Raw genomic sequence first — 16,965 nt, 5'->3', positions numbered from 1 at the left:
AGAACCAGAGGGCAAAATAGAAATTGAAAGAATCCACAGATCTCTTCCTGAAAGAGATCCCCAAAGGAAAACTCCTAGGAATATTGTAGCCAAATTCCAGAGTTCCCAGGTCAAGGAGAAAATATTACAAGCTGCCAGAAGGAAACAGTTCAAGTACTGTGGAAACACAGTCAGGATAACACAAGATTTAGCAGCTTCTGCATTAAAGGACCACAGGGCATGGAATATAATATTCCAGTGGGCAAAGGAGATAGGATTACAACCAAGAATCACCTACCCAGCAAAACTGAGTATAATCCTTCAGGGGAAAAAACAGTCATTCAGTGAAATAGAGGACTTTCAAGCATTCTTGATGAAAAGACCAGAGCTGAATAGAAAATTTGACTTTCAAACACTAAACTCAAGTGGAACATGAAGAGGTAAACAGGAAAGAGAAATCATAAGAGACTTATTAAGGTTGAACTGTCACATTCCTGCATGGAAAGATGATATTTGTAACTCATGAGACCTTTGTCAGCATTAGGGTAGTTGGAGGGGGAAAAATTATGTGTATGTATGTAGATAGATAGATAGATAGATAGATAGATAGATAGGTAGGTAGGTATAGGGCACAGGGTGAGTTGAAGATTAAGGGGTCATATCTGGAGAATAAAATTAAGGGATGAGAGATTATACTAGGAGAAGAAGAAAGGGAGAGGTAGAACAGGGTAAATTATCTCACAAAAAAAAAAAGAAAAGGCTGTTACAGTTGAGGGGAAACGGGGGAAGGTGAGAGGGAATGATTGAATCTTATTCTCATAGGATTTGGCTTAAGGAAGGAATAACATACACATTCAATTAGGTATGGAAATCTGTCTTACCCTACAGGAAAATGGGGGGGAGAATGGGGCAAGAGAGCATGGGGATGATAGAGAAGAGGGCAGATTGGGAAAGGGGGCAATCAGAAGCAAATACTTCTGAGGAGGGACAGGGTCAAAAGAAAGAATAGAATAAATTAGGGGACAGGATAGGATTAAGGGAAATAGAGTTAGTTTTTCACATGTCTACTATGGAAGTGTTTTGCATAACTGCACATGTATAACCTATATTGAGTTGCTTGCCTTTTCAATGAGGATGGGTGGGGAGGAAGGAAGGGAGGAAATTTGGAACCCAAAGTTTTAAAAACACATGTTTAAAAAAAAAGTTTTCACATGCAACTGAGAAATAAGAAATACAGGAAATGGGGTACAGAAGTCTGTCCTGCCCTACAGGAAAATAGAAGGGGAAGGGGATAAGAGAAGGGAGGGGGGAGAGATAGAAGAGAGGGCAGACTAGGGGAAGGGGTATTCAGAATGCATGCCATCTTGGGGTGGGGGAGGGGCGAGATGGGGTGAAAATTTGGAACTCAAAATCTTGTGGAAATAAATGTTGAAAACTAAAAATAAATAAATTTATATCAAAAAAAACCCATTAGGGTAGAATGGAGAAGACAGCAACTGGTGGATATCAATGAAAGGGAATAGAAGGATCTATGCCTTTTCATGGTGGGATGAATCTTCTAATTATCTAGGTCTCATGGGTGTCTAAATTGCTGGCTTGTGTTTCTGTCATGTTAAGGGTTGACTAGGGTTGGGGGGAAAGAACATTGAGGAATATATTCCTGACCCAGACAGGAGCCAAATTTGGGGGGGGGGGAGAAGGGGATGGTAACAGCACTAAGGCAAATCACACATTTTCTTCCACTACTCCATAACCCTAGTGTTTATATCCATATAAAACCAAGTTCAAATAAAACATCATGGAAAGCTTTGATAGGGAAGTAAGTCTTACTGGTTCAAATAAAAAATTCTTTTTTGGCATTCAGAGCCCTTCGTAATCTGTTCTCCCTTTCTTTCTAATCTTCTTACACCTTAGACCCCCCTTCTCTCTTCACATACTCTATGATCAGTGACACTGACCTCCTTCTGTTCCTCAAACAAAATGATGGGTATTTTCATTGGCTGTCCACCATCCCTGGAAGATTCTCCCGCTTCATCTCTATCTCCTAACTTCCTTCAAGCCCAGATAAAATTCCACCTTCTACAGGAAGCCTTTCACAACTCTTCTCAGTTCTAAGTGCCTTCCCCATGCTGGCTATTTCCAGTTTATCCTGTATAGTACATCTTGTTTATAAACAGTTGTCCTCATGGTGTCTCCCCCATTAGACCGTGAGCTCCTTGAGAGCAGGGACTGTCTTTTACATTTCTTTGTATCAACCAATCAGTATTTATTAAATACCTACTCTGGGCCAGGCACTGTGGTAAGTGCTGAGGATAGAAAAAGAGGCAAAAGACAGTCCCTGCCCTTAAGAGCTGGCAGGAAGTGAGGTGAAATAAGATTGAGAAGGTAAGAAAGGGCTTTGAACACCAAGCAGAGGATTTTGTGTTTGATGCTGGAGGCAACAGGGAACCACTGGAGTTCACTGAGTAGTGAGATGCCAGGGCTGGATCGGAACTTTAGGTAAATGACTTTAGTGGCTAAATGGAGGATGGGTTGTAATGGGGAGAGGCTTGAGGCAGGCAGACCCACTAGCTGCCTATTGCAATATTCCAGGCATGAGGTGATAATGGCCTACAGTAGAGTGATGGCAATGTCAGAGGAAAGAAGGGGACATATTCAAGAGATATTGCACAGCCTCAGACACTTAACACTTAGTAGCTGTGTGACCCTGGGCAAGTCACTTAACTCCAATCGCCCCACCAAAAAGCAAAAAAAGAGAGAGAGAGAGAGAGAGAGAGAGAGAGAGAGAGAGAGAGAGAGAGAGAGAGAGAGAGAGAGAGAGAGATTGCAAAGGTGAAATTGACAGGCCTTGGCAACAGCTTGGATATGGGGGAGTTGAGAAGATGGTGTTGCCCTCTATAGTGATAGGGAAGGTAGGATGTGGGGAGGGTTTCAGAAATAAGATAATGAGTTCAATTTTGGACATGTTGTTTAAGATGTCTACTGGGCATCCAGTTCAAATATCTGAAAGGCAGTTGGGGATGTGAGATTGGAAGTCAGCAGAGAGACTGGGATAGGATTGGTAGATTTTAAAATTGTCAGCATAGAGACAGTCATTAAATCCATGGGACTTTCACCAAGGGAAGTAGAATTGAAGGAGAAAAGAAGAGGGCCCAGGACAGAACCCTGTGGGACACTTACATTTAGAAGGGGTGACCTGGAGGAGGATCCCCCAAAGGAGACTGAGAAAGGGTGGTCAGATAAGTAGGAGGAGAACCAGAAGAGAGAAGTATCCCAAAAAGCTAGAGAGAAGAAAGTATCTAGGCAGCGTCATCAGCGATGTCAAAGGCTTCAGAGAAGTCTAGAAGAATGAGGATTGAAAAAAGGCTATTGGATTTAGCAACTAAGATCATTGGTAACTTCAGAGAGACTAGTTTGTATCCCCAACATAGAGACCAGCATGTAAGAGACCCTTTATAAATGTCTATTGACTAATTGAATGGCAAATAGTCAATACCACCTTAGTCTTCTGTGTGGAAGGTGAGTGTGAGGGTTGGGGGGAGATGTCCAATCTGCTTTCCCCTTTAGCATTAATAGTACCAGCTTCTTGGAAGCTTAATATATTTTTAAAGCATCAACTGAGTGAGCTGGCTCCTTCTGTCCCAATATCTGTGTCTCTGAGTCCTTGCCCAACTATCTGGTTGCTTCAACAGGATAGCACCCATTCCCCCAAATTCTATATATTCCCCTCATTTTTCTGTAGCCTATGATGGATTCTGGCCCAAGCTCGCACCTATCTTATCCTTTATCATTAAAATAGAACTTTAGAAGGCTAAAGAGGGAAGAAAATGGGGGAGGGGAGCGCACTAGCAGAGAAAGAATCTAGAAATTAGGGAAAGGACAGTAACATCTAAAAGTCATTTTGCTGTCTTCACAGCAAAATGTCCAGACACATGCAGAATCTCTCTCAGCAGCATACCTCGGGATAGAGTAGATTCAGCCTCATTTATGGAGAATCAATACCAGGCCCCTTTGAGCAAAAGTAATTCACTCTGCACCTGCTTAGGGGTAATTTTTCCAAAAAGGGAAAAAAATGGATTTTTGCAATGAATCATCTAGTGACATAGAATGTTAGTGTTGTTCCCATGGAGCCCTGGGACAGGACAGCTCCAACCAGGCAACCAATCTCTGTCAGCCCCAGAAACGTGAACAATCAGGTCAGCCTTCCAGCCTCTGGCTCAGTCTCCCTCCTCTTTTCCTTCCTTCTCACTCTCACCAATATACATTTATGGAGGGTCCAAGAGACCAGGGAATAGATGAGTCATGTTCCTCCTGTCCTCAGGCCCAAAATAGCATACCTCAGGTTCCCAGGGATTCCACATCCATTCTACCAGCCACTCTTCTTCCATGCCTACCTTATACCCTACCCCTCCACTTTCAGCCACTGCACTACCCACACCCACCTACCAGGAGGAAAGGGCAGCCAGCACCCCAGTGATCAGAGATGCTGAACACTCTACCCTAGCTTGGCATCATGAGTTGGCTTTGGTGAAACACTAGCTAATATTTCAACCAATCTATTTCCCTTCCCCTAGATGAATATTCTGAAACAAGTTCCCCATTGCTGTCTCTAATCTTTTTTTTTCAACCTGAATCTAATCTCCCCTTGCTTTCTCTCCCTTCCCTTTTATTTCCAGAATTGCCTCCTTCTTGCTCTATTTCCTTTCCTCTGGGTGAATATTTTAAAGCAAGTCCCACCATTGTAGCTTCAACCTTTCTTTTCTCTTTTTTTTCCTTTCTTTTTTTTTTAACAATAAAACTGAATTTGATCTCCCCTTCCCTCTGGTTTGAGAATCATCCCTTTGTTCAGGTTACATCCCTTTTACGTCATTTTGTATCAGGTTATACTCATCCTATGGTGCAGTGGAGAGATACAGCTCTAAGAGCTAAGTTCTTCAGGAAGAAGACTGTAGATGCTGAGTTCTCAGCTCCCAGAGAGTCCCAGCATCATGGAGGAGGGGAGGTAGAGAGATGGAAAGAGGGAGGGCTTACAGGAGTGATTTTCTCCCCAGTAAAATGATAATGACAGCAATGGTAGTAATCACTGCTTATTTGTGAAGGAGTCTTCTTGAGTAGTCTCCTTTGGGAAGAGGAGATTCATTAACAATCAAAGAGACTTGGGGGCAAGGAGGGAGAAAGTTAGAGATCAGGGAATTGGATTTGCCCCAATGCCTCTGCTCTTTCTCTGCCTGATGTTGGCTACTAAGAGCTCATTCTCCAACAGGGATGTGTTTTTTCCATCCCATGGAAGTAGAAATAGGAAAGTCTGTTTGCCACGTAATCGAGGTTTGTAAACTGAATAACCTACTGCAATCTTTTGTTCAGAAAGACAAGAATTCCCCCTCAGGGTGACACCCACTGGAGTTAAACTGTCTGCTTTTTGATTCCTGCTTCTTTTCTCTTTTTATTACCAATCTTAGAATCCTAGAGTCATCAAATTTGAGGAATGAGTGATTATCTGGGCCAACCTCTTGTTTGACAGCAATCTCTTGATTCTCCTACTGTAAAATGAAGGGATTGGGCCAAATGATCTCTCAGTCTCCATCTGACAGTCTTGGCTATCCAGGGTTATAGCAACAAGGCCTGGAGGGTTTATTAGTCTGATGTATTTGCGGTGACTAAAGGAGTTAGTGCAAGAGAGTGTATACCTGGCAGGTTTCCCAGGACTCCAATCCAGGTCCTCATATTCAAGAAAAATTATAATTCACTTAAATGGCTGTCCATGAGTAAAGAACTCTTGAAGTGGTGTTCTATACATGCCCAGACTCTGAATGTCATTGCATGTTGGTACATTGTCTAAGGATGTATTCATAATATCCAGTGAATCCAGGAAACCACCCCTTTCCCCATGGCCTTAATTCAGTAGTCGGTCAACAAACAGTTATTAAGCACCTACTATGTGCCAGGCACTGCGCTAAGCAGTAGAACATCATTTTGCAAAACAGTCATTAACGTGTTCTAGCAAAACCCCGCCTAACATCAGGCAGGTCTCTCATAACGTTTCCCTGACAACTGCCATGCACAACAATAGTGTTCCTATGGACGCTATCATCTTTCACCTGATGCCCTGTTTTCATAAAAATAATTAATAACATTAGGTGAGCCGTGCCTATATTTTTGCCAGCCAGCTATAAATGACTCAGTGATCAAATCCCTTTCATTTTCCCTTTACTTTCTATTTAAGAAGCCAACAAGAAACTATTGGATTGTTATTGCAACCTTCTTTTATTTTATAGAACATACGAAAAATCCCCTAGGTATCTCCAGTTGCTCATGCGGAATAAGAATTCAAAAGAGAGATGGGAAGGACTGTTCCTCATAAAGAGAGGAATTTTCGGGGAGAGCATTCCTTTCCAAAGCTGTCTTTGTCCCTCTATTAGTTAGCCTTCCATCAATGCCATCAGAGCTTTCTTCCACCTTCCAGATAGTATACAAACTTCAACTCTTTTTGGTAGCACTCATCCAGTTTAAAATATGCAAATCTATCCAATTTAATGGATTGTTTTGATGTGGTTATTTCGATGTGCTACTGTTTGCACAGCCAGAACTTTAGAGTGAAGCCAATAATGATTGCTGATGTTTAGATAGTGCTTTAAAAGTTTATAAAGCACTTCCTCTACTGCCACTCTGTAAGGAAGATAGGCTGTGTAAAAATTATTGTCCTCTTTCTTTATGTGGAGAAGGAGATTGATCTGACTACTCCTGAATAACTGAGCCCTTTTCCCAACAGCCTAAAAGAGGTAGGGAACAGAAAAAAAAATGAGGTTGTTGGGATTTTACTCCTTTCAGACTTTGAATGGTTCCATTCACAGCTTGTAAAAAGGAGTAAAACCTTGAGTGGTTCAGACCCTAAGTGATATATTTGCAAATTTTAAAGGGTTCATTCCTTTCACTCTTTTATGGGTCAGTGTAAAGGAAATGTGAAGAAATGTTCACACATATTTGCTCCTTTAGGAGGTGCGAAGTTCCTGTCAACTTGGCATTAACCAAGGTTCAGCCTTGCCCCTAGTGGCTTTTAAAAGCATGAGCAAGCTCTGAGAACCAAGTCCTCCCTGGCAGTAAAGAAGAGAGCTACCTGTAGAGGAAGAACTCAGCTTTTGAAAGGGAATCTTGTCTTTTCCCTAGTATCTTTTTTGGGGAGAGGGAGGAAGGAAGGAGATTTTTCTCCTTGCTCCATCTACAATGGCTCTTACATCAGAGCTCACAAAACAGTCTCACAGAATCCAGATGAACTCTAGAGAGGTACAAGCCCCAGGAGACCAGCAGAAAGATTACACCCTGGAGGAGCAACATGAAGAAACCACATGAAAAGTCATAGGGATCTAGAGTGGGGTGGCTTTGGCCACTTGTGTCCCTTTAAGGTGCTCAAAAATACTAGTATATTATTACATGTGTGTGCTTACTGCTCTTCCTACTGATGCCATGTATTGTGAGAGAGTTCACCCCAAGTTTCTGGTGGTAGTATTTTGTTGCAATTCTTCTTACTATGCTGTTTCAGTAAATGCCTTTTGTTAATTGTGCCAACTGGATGACTCAGTGATTGAATACACCAGTGGGGGCTACTTGTTTAGAGTACATACCCAATGAGTAACTCAGACCTGGGCTAGTTTCCCCCTCCAACACAACCTGCGAGTGTGAGTTAGGTTGTGCTGCATTTGAATGAGAACACAAACTTAGAGAAATGAAGCAATTTACCTAATGTCACATTGCTAATAAAGTGTCATGGACAGGTTTTGAACCAAGCTCTCTTGATACCATGTGAAGAACTCTTTCAGCCATTCCACACACTCCATTGCCTCTCCTAATATTCCAAATGACAGAAAAAAATCCCTCAAGTGGCGAGCTGACTGACTGTGCCTCTTTGAGATCGGATGTTACTGTCCAAGCAAGCAAATGAGTCTTCAGGAAGATTCTTCTATCACCTGGTTAATGGTTCTGTAACAGTTAGCAGATAGAGAGGAAATTAGTTAGAAGGACCTAAGTTTGATTCCTGCTTCTGACAGTTCATAGCTATACAACCATGGAAAAATTACTTACCTTCCTTCAGCCTCAGTTTCCCCATTTGTAAAATAGGAAAATAATACCTTGAGTATCTACCCTCACATGGTGATTATGAGACTCAAAAGATGTAGCAGATGAAAAAATGCTATTTTGAAAAGTTATTATAGCAGCAGTATGACATAGAAAAGTTTGTCAGGTCAAGAAGTATTTATTAAGGGCTTATTATATGCCAAGTGGGCAGCTAGGTGGCACAATGAATAGAGTGCCAGGCCTGGAATCAAGAAGACTTGTCTCATGAGATCAAATCTGGCCTCAAACTCTTACTAGCTATGTGACCCTGAGCAAGTCACTTAACCCTGTTTGACTCAGCTTCCTCATCTGTAAATGAGCTGAAGGAGGAAATGGCAAACCACTCCAGTATCTTTGCCAAGAAAACCCCAAATGGACTTACAAAGAGTTGGACACAACTAAAAATGACTGGAAAATGTGCCAAGCACTGTGCAAAGCCTGGGAATACAAATACAAGCAAAAAAGAAGTCATTCCCTGCCCTCAAGGGACTTACAGTCTAATGGAGGAAAATAGCATACAAAAGATAGCTACAAAGGGGCAAGGATGGGGAGTATAACCACATGACAGCATGATGGGCATAGTAGAGAAATTCTACAGAGCCAGGAGTGGAGCACAGAGAAAAAATAAAAACTATTCACCTGGATTTAAGGTAGGCCTCAGACACTTACTAGCCATGTGACCCTGGGCCAGTGACATCACTTCTCTCATTCTCAATTTCTTCATATGTAAAATGGAGGTAATAATAACTGTAGCACTCACCAGATTGTTGGAAGGATCAAATGAAGTTTTATGTACACAGATCTAGATCTATCTATCCATCTCTGTGTGTGTGCATGCATGCATGCGTGCGTGCGTGCGTGTGTGTGTGTGTGTGTGTGTGTGTGTGTGTGTGTGTGTGTGTGTAATGTCTGGCAACCCTGAAAACACTTATATAAATGTCAATTAATAATAATAATGCAAATCCAACCCCCTTTACAAAGTGAGAGGAAATAAAAATATGGCCTTATTCAACAAGCTCTTTGAGATTTGAGCTGAAAGGCCCTTAACACTAAGGCAATTTCCATCTAATGCCCTTGGGTTTCCCAAGAGCTTGGCACAGTACCAAGCACAGTAAGAATGTAATGCATGAGACAGACAGGAAACTAATGGCAGGGGTCAAGCCAGGGTACGTGATAAGCAAAGTAATACCTGAACATAACTGTGATTTGAGCAAAATCTACACTTGGTCCTGATAGACTGAGAGCTAAGAAGAGAGATTGTCCATACTTTCCCCTCTTTCTTTTCCTCTCTTCTCTCTGGGGCAGCTGAATGTATTGTAGGTTATCGATTGACTCAACTACGTGCTTTCCTCTAGGGCTAAGAAAGCTTTAGTCTTTATCCTAAATGCATACTCTTTCTTCTAAGTCATTAAATGTTATGTAACTGTTGATCAATAGAAGCCCAAAATGTCTGTTCTGTCATTTTTGCTAAATGTTCATACATATGTATAGTTGGGGGGGGGAGGGGACGGGGACAGAGAGTGAGAGGAGGAATGGGAAAGAGGAAGAGGGAGAGAGACAAAAGGAGTGGAAGTTGGAGTGGGAGAAAAGGAGAGAAGGAAAGAGAGAGAAAGCTAAAAGGAAGTGTAGGAGAGGGAAAAGGAGAGGTAACAGGAGGAGAGGGAGGAGAAGGAGAAGGGATGTAAGAGTGGGAGGGAGAGTTTAAGTAGGAGGAAAGAGAAAGGGAGGAGAAAGGGAGGGAGGTGGAGAGAAGGGGGGGAGGGAGGAGGAAGAAAGTGAAAGGAGAGACAGAAAGAATACCCCTGTTTTAGAGATGAGACAGTGCCAAGGAGGGGGACAGATTAGACTATCACAAGACTGGTGAAAAGTGCCCAAAGTATCCAAACCCAAGATATTTCTAGAAACCTTCCTTTTCTTTATTTAATCAAAGGAAATCACGCCAGAAGCTGTCTGCAAGTTGGAAGTGAACAGCCACTTTTGGTCAGGCAGTTTGCTCCTTTCCCAGGCTTCTTGCAGCATTCAAAAGAAAACCATGCCCCAGAAGGGTCATGTTATGCTGGGGAAGCTCTTGCCCAAAGGAGGGAAGGTGAAGTAAGGGCTCCTTCCACTGCACCAGGAGTAGCATTTGGAAGCTATTCTCAGTCACATTTCCAATCTGATATAGCGAAGTAACTTAAATCATTTCCTACCCAAAAAGGTCTAGATTGGTCCTGAGCAATTCCCTCCCCTCATCAGAAGCAAGGCATTTGTCCAGCTGACGTCTTTGTGCTTGGTTGGTTCATTTCGCCAAACTCCGTCTTTCAAAAGTAACAAGGATACAAACCAGCCCAGTTGCCTTAAAAGAACCTTCAAAAATGCCCCCCAATACATTTTTCTCACCCATGTTTTCCTAAGAATCTATGGGTGTCAGCTTGGTTATTTCTTTCTCTGGAGATGAAGAGATGAGCTCCAGCACATCTCAGAAGCAGCAAAACTCTGGACTTCATCCTTAGGCTCCCACTTACCCTCTGCTTCCTCCCCCTCCCTTTTGCTACTGTTCCAAACTACAGCTCCCACCCCTGGAACTACTGCTCCCTCCCCACACCCTAGCATCTGCTTGGTGACCTCGGGGCATTTTTCTCCTCTTCCCTTGTTAGCAGAAGTGTGACACTTCCCCAGAGGGAAGCAAAGAGGACATCTCTCAGCATTTGAGAGAAAGCCAATAGTAGATCTTCCCTGCAAATGTTTCAGCCAAGTCCAGATCCTCTGAAGTACACTTCAGGAAAATTAAGAAGAGTACAATATGAAATAAAGATTTAAGAGAAATGAAAACAAACATCAGAGAGGTCCCGCCTGCAGTCCCTGACTGCACCAGCAGACAGCACAAAAGCTACAAATGTTCCAGATGCCAGCTAATGGTGCCAGTTAACGACTGCAGAAACTGGTGTGATATCGAGGGAGAGCTGGCCCAGGTTTCACCAAGAGGTTAGGTCCAAAGCCCTACACCTTCCTGTAGATGACTGAGTCAGAAGACCAAAACTAGGCTGCAGCCAGCAGTCACGACTTCTAGAAAATGGGGCCCAAAGCCAGTGTGATCAGGAATTAGAGGCTCTTCCAAGAGAGATAGTAATTGTGTCTACTGACTTTATACTCCATGCTTCCTCTGGTGCTAAGGAAACTTCAGTCTTTATTTTAAATGCACACTTTCTCTTCTAAGCCATTAAATACAATGTAACTATTGATCCTTGTAAACCCAAAATATCTGTTTTATTTTTGCTGGAAGCTCATGGTGGGGAATGGAGAAGAAGAGGGAGAAAGAGAATGATGGAGACGGGTAGGGGAAGAAGAGAGGTAGAGAAAAGAGGGAAAGGGGAAAGAGGAGAGGGAAAGAGGACTGTAGCAGAGAGCAGAGGCAGGTCACAGCTCTGTGTTCAGCTCTCAGTCCTAAAACAGTACTGCTAAAGGAATCAGGGCCTGACCTCTGAGAGCTTACCAGTCAGGGACTATACAGTAAGGAAAGTAACCAGGATACAGCCATCCCATCTGAAATTACCACAAGGTGATGGCATCTAGAGTACTATAGGACCTAGCCCCTGGTACAGTGTCATCCCACCCTTGGATTGCAGTGGAAGGTGAGTCCTAGACTTAACCACCCTATCCAAAAATGTGAGAGAAGAAGAACGTGGGCCTGGTATAGTCCAAATCTAGGAACTAAGGCTGAAGATATAAGTAAACAGAAGACAAGTTTCAGAAGAATGAAGAATTATTGTGAGTAAAAGAATTCCAAGAAGAATCATGAGAAGAAAATAATTATACAATAATTACAAGTAGAACCCCAGAAAAAAAAAAGTAGCTTGGTTAAAAGTTTTCCAAAAGAGCTAAAACAAGAGCTAAAGAATGGAAAATGATAAAAAAAAAAGCTTAGAAAAAAATAAGCAAATTGTAACAATCCTAAAAAAAAGAGATAAACAGAATTTAGTAATTCAAAAAGAAAACAAGAAATGAGGTATCTACTATTAAAAACATCTGAGCTAGAAAATCATTTCAAAAATCATTAGATTCTGTGAAAATCAACACCGAACAATAAACCCAAGTGTTTAGCACAGTGCCTGGCACACTGACTATTTAGTCATTTTTCAGGTGTGTCTAACTCTTCATGACCCCATTTGAGGTTTTCTTGGTAAAGATACTAGAGTGGTTTGCTATCTCCTTTTCCAGATGAGGAAACTTAGGCAAACAGGGTTAAGTGACTTGCCCAGGGTCACACAGCTAGTAAGTGTCTGAGGCCGGATTGGAACTCAGGTCTTCCTGACTCCACACCCAGTGTTCTATCCACCGTACCCCCCTAGCTGCTCAATTCCTCAAACAAGACACTACTGAATAGCGTGACTTCATACATTTCATTGGCCCCAGAAACTTCCTCATCCTGGAAGATCACTTCATCCCTGAACTCACACTGCCAAATTACATCTGCCCCTGGGCCCCCTGCCTCTGATTGGACACATTAATTATTCATGGTTAGGCCATGCCAATGTAACAAAAGTTATACTACCTAAATTAGTTTACAGATTTAGTGCCATATGAATCAAATTACCAGGGGGTAAATTTGTACAATTAAAAAATAATAATCTGAAGGAACAAAAGATCAAGAATCTCAAGGAAAATATTTTTTAAAGCAAGCATGAAGGGGTATCAGCTTACTGTATCAGCTTAAACTATACCATCAAAAAGTAATTATCAAAACTATTTGGTACTGGTTAAAAAAATAGAAAAGTTGATCATTAAAACAAATTAGGTGCACAAGACATAGAAGCATAATAGTGTCTTGTATTTGATAAACATAAGGGCACCAACTACAAGGATAAGGACTCTATTTTTGACAAAAACTGTTGAAAAAACTGGAAAGAAGTCCAGCAGATATTAGGTTTAGACCAGCATTTTACACCATATACCACAATAAGCTCTAAATGGAAATATGACTCGAATATAAAAGGTCTTATCAGAAGCATATTAAAGAAGGGAAGGAGATAACTTTTACAACTACATCCAGAGAGAGAATTCTTTTTTTTGCTTTTTGGTGAGGCAATCAAGGTTAAGTGACTTGTCCAGGGTCACACAGCTAGTTGAATGTTATATGTCTGAGGCCAGATTTGAACTCAGGTCCTCCTGACACCAAGGCTGGATCTCTATCCACTGTACCACCTAGCTGCGCCTAGGGAGAGAATTCTTAACTAAGGGCATAGAGGTGATCATAGGAAATAAAATGAATAATTTCAACTGCATAAAATTGAAAAGCTTTTTCCTAAGTGTAAATTCTATAGCCTAGGGAGCTGAGGGAGAGGAGAAATCTTCTCCCGTTAAAGAGTCCCAGCTTTGGGCTCATAACACAAAGTTCGTGTCTTAGAGGATCCTGACTCTAAAACTCTCTGGCTTATTACATCTTTAGCCAAGAAGGCCCAAAGAAAATCTTTTAAAGCTTAGGCTCGGCTCATGTCTCTCCCAAAAGGGATTAACTAGATCTCTTCTAAAAAGGTACTAGATACAAAAAGTACATCGGGTCTAGGACAGCTATTTATTTCCTTTACCACAAAAGAATTGCTTAAGACACAAAAGACTCATGTCACATATAGACAACATGAAATATTAACCCATGACACCTGTTATACTCTTCTGGGAAGTTGGTATTTCAAATATTGGAGTGTCCAGGGATGACTAGCACCTCTGGTATGAGGGCTTGCTGACCCTTCTTCAGGGCTGCTCATTCACCTTTGGTGTCCACCTGCTCCTAGTTCTCACCTGTGGCTCCAAGAAGCTGGGGCATGAGCAGAGGCCACATCACAGCAGATCATCCCAGCAGATGGGTTAAACCAGGTTGAGGGTAACCAACAGTTGGTGAATTAGGGGCATGTCTAACCCAAGCCTGTGTAGACTTAGCATAAAGGGCAGAGGAGAACAATTTGTTTCAAAGGCCATAAAGGCAGTTGAAGCAGGGACTGTGGAATACTTAGAGCTTGAACAGACATCGAAGATACCATTGCCAGTTGTCCAGCCTTTGTCTTGTCACTGGATATCGATAACTCTGGAAGACAGAGTGAGACTGACCACTTTGTGCAACTCTGCCTCACCCAAATCCAAATCCATGTGCAAGTCAAGACATCACCCCACATAATGTCACTGGTCCTCTTCAAAATGAAGGATAAACAATAACTTAAAATATAAACTACGGTGGGACTATTGAACAGGTATTTCACCTTCACCTCGGAGCTTCATTGAGAAACTCACTTATGCCCCATATCTTCTGGCCAGCCATGTATGTATGGCTCAGACTTTTCTTCCGATTAATCATCATGTTCTCCTTTTAGAAAATTGGGTGGGGGGCAGCTAGGTGGCACAATGGATAGAGCACCAGCCGTGAAGTCAGGAGGACCCGAGTTCAAATCTGGCCTCAGACCAAACACTCGACACTTATTAGCTGTGTGACCCTGGGCAAGTCACTTAACCCCAATTGCCTAATAAAAAAAAGATTGGGTGGTATGGTGAGAGAAATATTAATCAGTGTCCCCTGACTTATAGATGTCTGGTTCTTTTCCAAATCAAGTTCCTTCCCTTCGTTTCCACTTTTACTTCACTGTGAGAAGAATGGGTGAGCTATGATATGTAACGTCTTAAACTTCAAAAAATTGGAATCACCACTAACTCCTTCCTTCTTTATTAGAAAAATACATTAGGTGTCACTAATACTTAAATAGTACCTTTCTATAAGTCCTGGATAGAAGATTAGAGTTTAGAAAAAAATTGGAACCTTATGAATAGAAGGGAAAAGCAACCATCTTCTGCCTCCCCCTCTTGGTTTTCCTGCCAACAAACGATGTTAATAAGGTTATAAATCTTTTCCAATGCAGAATGGGTAATTATTCCTTGCATTTTTTACACAGTTTATTGCCAACACATTTTAAATACATACTAGCTTACTTTATCTCCCAACACTAAAGGTAGGTATGATGACCCTCCCTCCCCCATTTTACATATAGGGAAACTGGGGCCCTGGTAAGAATTCTGACTCAAAGAACAGTCACTGGGAGCACAACATCTTTATGGATAATCTCATCTTTACTCCAGGTCTGGAAGAAAACCAGATAATTCATTGTCTCTTCTTTCTTCTTCTGCTTACTGACATCCCTCCCATCCTTTCTTGCAGGTATTGTTAGGGCTTCCAGTGTGTTCCCTATCCTCAGCACTGTCTTTCTTCTGCTGGGAGGTCTCTGCATTGGTGCCGGGAGGATTTACAGCAGCAAGAACAACATCATCCTTAGTGCGGGGATCCTATTTGTTGCAGCAGGTAAATATATTCTCTCCATCTGTTCCTTTTCCCCACTGAGAGAAAGCTGGGAAAGTACAAGGACAGGCAGAGCCAACCTTGCACCTTTTGGTGTCTTCTCAGCTCACTTGGCTGAAATAAGACCAACACCTTTCTGTATCAAACACATCCACAGTGTTCCTCACCCCACCCTACCCCCACCCCCAGCACACATCCCCATGAAAACCTAACGGGAAAAAATGATAACAACAGCACTCAAACACATTGTCTTCTATTACAGGTGTTAGTCCCAGCTTACCAGCTCTGTGACCTGGGGGGAAAGCCTTTTCTGTTCACAGGACGCAGTTTCCTCATCAGTTAAAGAAAGGAGTTGGGGGGCAGTTAGGTGGCACAGTGGATAGAAGCACCAGCCCTGGATTGAGGAGTACCTGAGTTCAAATCCGGCCTCAGACACATAACACTTACTAGTTGTGTGACCCTGGGTAAGTTACTTAACCCCATTGTCTAGCTAAAAAAAAAGAAAAGAAAAGAAAGAAAGGAGTTGGACTTTTGTGAGTTCTAAGGCCCCTTTCAGCACTAATATTCTAACATTCTGCATTTTAACATCCCGGTTGCAGCATATCTTTCCAGGTTTATTACTCTTCTTCACACACTGAATTATTTGCCATTCCTCGTACGCAACATTCCATTTCTCATCTCGATGCTCCTTCCTTACCATTTCCTCTCAGAATCCCTAACTTCTGTCTAGGTACAGGTCCTATCTGTCCGCTCTCTCTCTCACTGGTGGAAATCACTTGGTATATTTTTATACTTACTTATTTCCATACATATCTCCCCCCAGTATAATGTAAGCTCCTTTTTTTTTTTTTTTTGCTTTTTGGGTAGGCAATGGGGTTAAGTGACTTGGCCAGAGTCATACAGCTAGTGTGAAGTATCTGAAGCTGGATTTGAACTCAGGACCTCCTGATCCAAGGCCAGAGCTCTATTCACTGTGCCACCTAGCTGCCCCTGTAAGCTCCTTTCTTCAGGCTAGAGTTGTCATCTTTGTATCTGCGGAAACTAACAGAGTGCCCGGGACACAGGTGGCACTTAAGAACTATTTGCTGGATTAATAAATTTATTCTGAAGGCCCTCCTCACATCCTCTGATTCTTTTCTCTCTCACTGAACTTCATAACTCTTCTACTCAAGACATAAAGAAAGTATTAATTAAGTGCTCAAAAGGGCTCACTGAATGAATAAATGACCCCTCATTCATCAGTGAAGAAGGCCAAGAGAGTTGAAATGATTTACCAAGATCTCAAGGTTGGTTAGTGGCTGAGCCAGTACTGTGACCCATCTCCTGACTTCCAGGTCCATGTTCCTTCCCCTAAATCACACTATACTCAGAGATTTCTTCCACCCTATTAATTGCAGTATTACATGTGGGTGGATCTTGGAGGGGTTGGGTTGGAGGTGAGGTTGGGGTAGGAGTGGGGTGGAGAAGAAAAAACAATGTCCAATTCTGTCCTTTTGAAAACTTTAATTCTTTTCCCTTTCTCAGGAGCACCACTCTTCCTCACTCTTCTTCCCTACATCTGC

The 16,965-nt window shown here is 42.1% G+C and overlaps 1 protein-coding gene across 1 annotated transcript in view; it reads left to right on the top strand.

The window, feature by feature from the left end:
- Positions 1-16,965, top strand: part of CACNG4 (calcium voltage-gated channel auxiliary subunit gamma 4) — a 119,323-nt gene that overhangs the window by 96,487 nt on the left and 5,871 nt on the right. Inside the window, exon 3 of the mRNA XM_021000994.2 lies at positions 15,266-15,406. Coding sequence (XP_020856653.1) covers positions 15,266-15,406 — 141 coding nt within the window. The remainder of the gene's footprint in view (positions 1-15,265; positions 15,407-16,965) is intronic.

The sequence above is a fragment of the Phascolarctos cinereus genome, unplaced genomic scaffold (assembly GCF_003287225.1).
Source record: "Phascolarctos cinereus isolate Bilbo 61053 unplaced genomic scaffold, phaCin_HiC Scaffold_5;HRSCAF=322, whole genome shotgun sequence".
Classification (NCBI taxonomy): Eukaryota; Metazoa; Chordata; class Mammalia; order Diprotodontia; family Phascolarctidae; genus Phascolarctos; species Phascolarctos cinereus.
This window is presented reverse-complemented; position numbering and strand designations above follow the sequence as displayed.